Genomic DNA, 3,672 nt, shown 5'->3' with positions numbered 1-3,672 from the left:
CAACTAGCTACTCATGCATGCTAACAAACTCATCCATGAAGCTAGCTAACCACTTGCATGCATCTAACCAACCCATCCAGCCGGTCCCGCTTCGCCGTCCATGCGCTTGCCGTACGCACGGCCGTGCCGCCTCGCGCAGCTTTGCAGCCTCTCGCTGCCATCGGCATCTCGCCGTGCTCGCCATCTCACACGGCAGCTTGGCATCTCGCCTTTTTCGCACGCCTCCGCTGAACCCTTGCCGACCTACAACTTCTGAACCTACACTACATACCTAAACGAAATAAACATGCTGATAAAAATATCAAGATTAGTTATAACACACCCAAGTGCCCGAGGGCTCCTTGCTTCCCGGGATAACGGGCCCCACCATGGGTTTGCCATGCATTTCAGGAAGTGGAAGAGTCGGAACCTCAAATTAAGACCAGTAGAGTAAATAACATGATCACCCTCTAGTTCTCTCTCTGGTAGTGGCATCACGGTAGGTGAAGGTCAAGGTGATTTGTGGCTTCAGCTGCTTCCCTTTAGCCTCCTAACTGCCTCCTCATCCTTAGCCAGAAGAAGTGTATATCTCAAAGTGACCATCTCCTTCAGCTTGTTGTTCTCACCATCCAATTTCCCCCTCTCCATCTTTAGAAGCACGTGTGAGTCTAATGTAAGTGAGCCTTCCAAGCGGTCCCTCAAGATCATGATCAAACAATAGTTTCTTGTCACAGTTTAATCAGCAGTTGACTTGGTTTTTGTTAACACTCACTCATCAATTACCTCAGCTAGCTTCCATTATCATCAATTCGAGCTACAATGTCATGGATCCATGGATGGGGATCGGGAGGAAGGAGGAAGACTATTACAAGACGAAAAAGAGTAAAGTGACTTTCCAGCCAGCCGTTCGCCAGCTACTCACGCAGGGTCGACTTGCTTAAGTATTGTGCCCACCTTGGCCCATTCCGGGCCAGCCAGCCGAGCCGGTAGGCGAGGCTGCCTCCTGGGCCGGCCCACCACTTGCGCTTGTTCTTGTGGGTCGTCGGCGCCTTGCTCCTTGTCGCTGACAGTTTTTGTCATAAACAGTGTGAATAAATCAGTCCATTTTCTCAGTCGTATACCATAGTAGCAATCTTGGATGCAAATCTTGATGTTACTCTATTGATTACAGATCATCATATTTTCTTCAAGCCATGAATAAAGAGCAAGAGCCATTTTATTGGCTCAAATCAAGATTATACAAACATGATGAGAACACACCCGCCTCTAGATAGTTGTGATGTGCTACTGCCGGCACTTTACAACCATCCCTTTATGTCAAGCCATCATCCATAGTTCGCATGTCACCGCCGAAGTCAGTTACCGGATCGGGAGAAGATGAGCCCTCCCAAAGATCTTTTAGTGAGCACTGCCATCTTGTAGTCGCGGTAGCACTGTTTGCAACCGCCAGCACCCAACCGACTGGATATGGTTCACCACCACCAAGCCGTCCAGATCTGAATCAGGGCAACCATGTCGGGTCAACCATGGGCAATGACAAGCTACATCCGCCTAACATCATATCCGATAGGCGACCCATCAGCATGACTGCGCATAGTCAACAATTATAAGCTCATAAGCCGCCGATCAGTTCCAAGACTTCGTCCCATGGCAGATTGCGGGGACAGCTGCGAAATCGGTGGCTGCAAGTGGAGGATGTGACCCTGGCTCCCTGACGTGCCAGTTCTAAACATGTGCGACCACCTAGAGTGCCACCTCGCATAGATCCGTGCGAAGAACGCCCAAGAATGGCGACCTCTAGCAGCCAGCCCGCAGTGCCTAGATCAGGCTCTACCTCCACGTCACCTACTACATGGCCGTCGTACCTCCTAGATCCGGACAACCAACGATCCAGCGAAATGCCCGCCGGGGTCTGCTTGCTCTTCGCCAACAGGCCCCTTACGCAACAGCGATAGAGGGAGCGTAGGTTAGGCTAGGAGGTGGCGCTGGTGAAGTTCCCTAGTGCCGCCAGGATGGGTAACGCGGTGGTCCAGAGTTTGTTCCCCAAAAACATTCCAAGCCTACCAAGGGGAACAAGAACCTTACAACGAATCCATATTCTTTTTTATTGTCCGCCAATCATTTCATATCCTTGTTTAGAAAATGCTGCATTTTTGTCTCTGAAAAGCATTCTCTTGTGTACTTTTGTCTTATTCGATACAAATTTCATTTTGTAGCTTGTCCATCCTGCGTACATATCTCTTATGAAGCATTTTCTGAATGGAACTTTAAAATAATTCAAGGAGTCCTTTCATGAGGCCCTAAAAATGCAGGAATTCCGCGTTGCCGCTCGTGCTTGTGCGCAATCATTCTTGCATAAGTTCAGAAAAGGATGTGAAGGTATGTTTCTGATACTACTACTTTCTTTTACATGGAAAATGTTGATCCACTGGGTACTGGTAGCTTTCTTATTCTAAAGAATGTTATTCCTCAATTTGCACTCCACTCCGATTCTGTCCAAATGCTTGCATATTGCATGTGGCTTTACAGATGCTACTATTCAACAAGTGAAATGGGATCCTGCAACTTTCGAGGATAAGCTTAAGCATGCCATCGACGCTCATGTGGAGTCAGTTCGTGTTTTGAAACGGAAAGTGGCAGATATTTGTGGCAGATCTCAGGTTCTTCCGAACTTCCGATTCATCTTTTAGCAAATTATATGTTGACGTCTGTCATGGCCGAACATGGATACCTCGTTTTATCTGGGATCGATGTTATTTCAGGGGAGACTTACAAGAGCTCTAGCCGAACCAGTCAAGGAGTTTCTACGTTCAGCTCGATATAACACGTGGGAAGTTATTAAAACGCTTCTTGTAAGCGAGACAATAGCTGCTGCTGCGGATCTTAAAAATGATCTTTCAGATTTGGAGCTCGATGATGGTACAGTGAAAGAACTGCTTTCAAGGCTAAGAAATCATGGAAGGAGCCTTGTTGAATCAAAGGCAAAAGAAGAAGCTAAAACGATCTCGATCCGCATGAAAGACAGGTGAGCTTCGCTCTATATCTAAGTCAAGAGCAGGTCCTCTGTTGCACGAAGACTAAATGGTGGTGCAATATGTGCAGATTAACGATATTATTCAATGCCGATATGTCAAGAGTAAGGAATGGAAAAGTAGATATACAAGCAATTGCTGAATCTGCCCGCGATGAAGTATGTCGAATTTAATAATGTCTATTTGAAGAAAAAAAAGTGATTTAGGAGCTGAGACTTGTTCTTCCTTCTTTCTGTGCAGTGTATGATGATGCTTTGTATAATATCGACAATTTGGTTAGATGGAGACGGTGATACCTTTGAAAACTTTTGTTCCCTACTAGTACTTGATAAGAGTTGCCAATTGGATCCACTGGCCTCCATCTCAAGGAAAAAGGTATATGTGTGACGCGTTATACTTACATAAATACGTTTCTACTAGATCAATGCAGTGTTTTTAGTTAGCACCTCCTTTCATCGTAGACTATATGTTTTTTCTGATTACCTGAACAAGAAATAATCAAATGGATACAATTACCAGGAGCTGATTCTAAAGGCGGGAACTTTAATCTCCCCTGACAACTGCAAGTTTCTCTGGAGCCAATTTATGGTTCACGTTGATTGCATTGTCACCCTGGTCCTACATGTTGAGGTATCCTTGACATCAGTTGTTTATTTCAAAA

The 3,672-nt window shown here is 45.9% G+C and overlaps 1 protein-coding gene across 1 annotated transcript; it reads left to right on the top strand.

The window, feature by feature from the left end:
• Nucleotides 1-2,729: 2,729 nt before the first annotated feature.
• On the top strand, nucleotides 2,730-3,641 carry LOC119344636 (protein ROOT HAIR DEFECTIVE 3-like; the record flags this gene model as incomplete). Its single annotated transcript, XM_037615017.1, has 4 exons — nucleotides 2,730-3,004; nucleotides 3,082-3,169; nucleotides 3,252-3,386; nucleotides 3,531-3,641. Coding segments are annotated over exons 1-4 (609 nt in total), but the record flags the coding sequence as incomplete, so codon positions are not given.
• Between the last annotated feature and the right edge of the window lie 31 nt (nucleotides 3,642-3,672).

Source organism: Triticum dicoccoides, unplaced genomic scaffold (genome assembly GCF_002162155.2).
Source record: "Triticum dicoccoides isolate Atlit2015 ecotype Zavitan unplaced genomic scaffold, WEW_v2.0 scaffold177139, whole genome shotgun sequence".
NCBI lineage: Eukaryota > Viridiplantae > Streptophyta > Magnoliopsida > Poales > Poaceae > Triticum > Triticum dicoccoides.
Note: the sequence above shows the minus strand (reverse complement) of the source record. Positions and strands in the feature narration are given on the sequence as shown.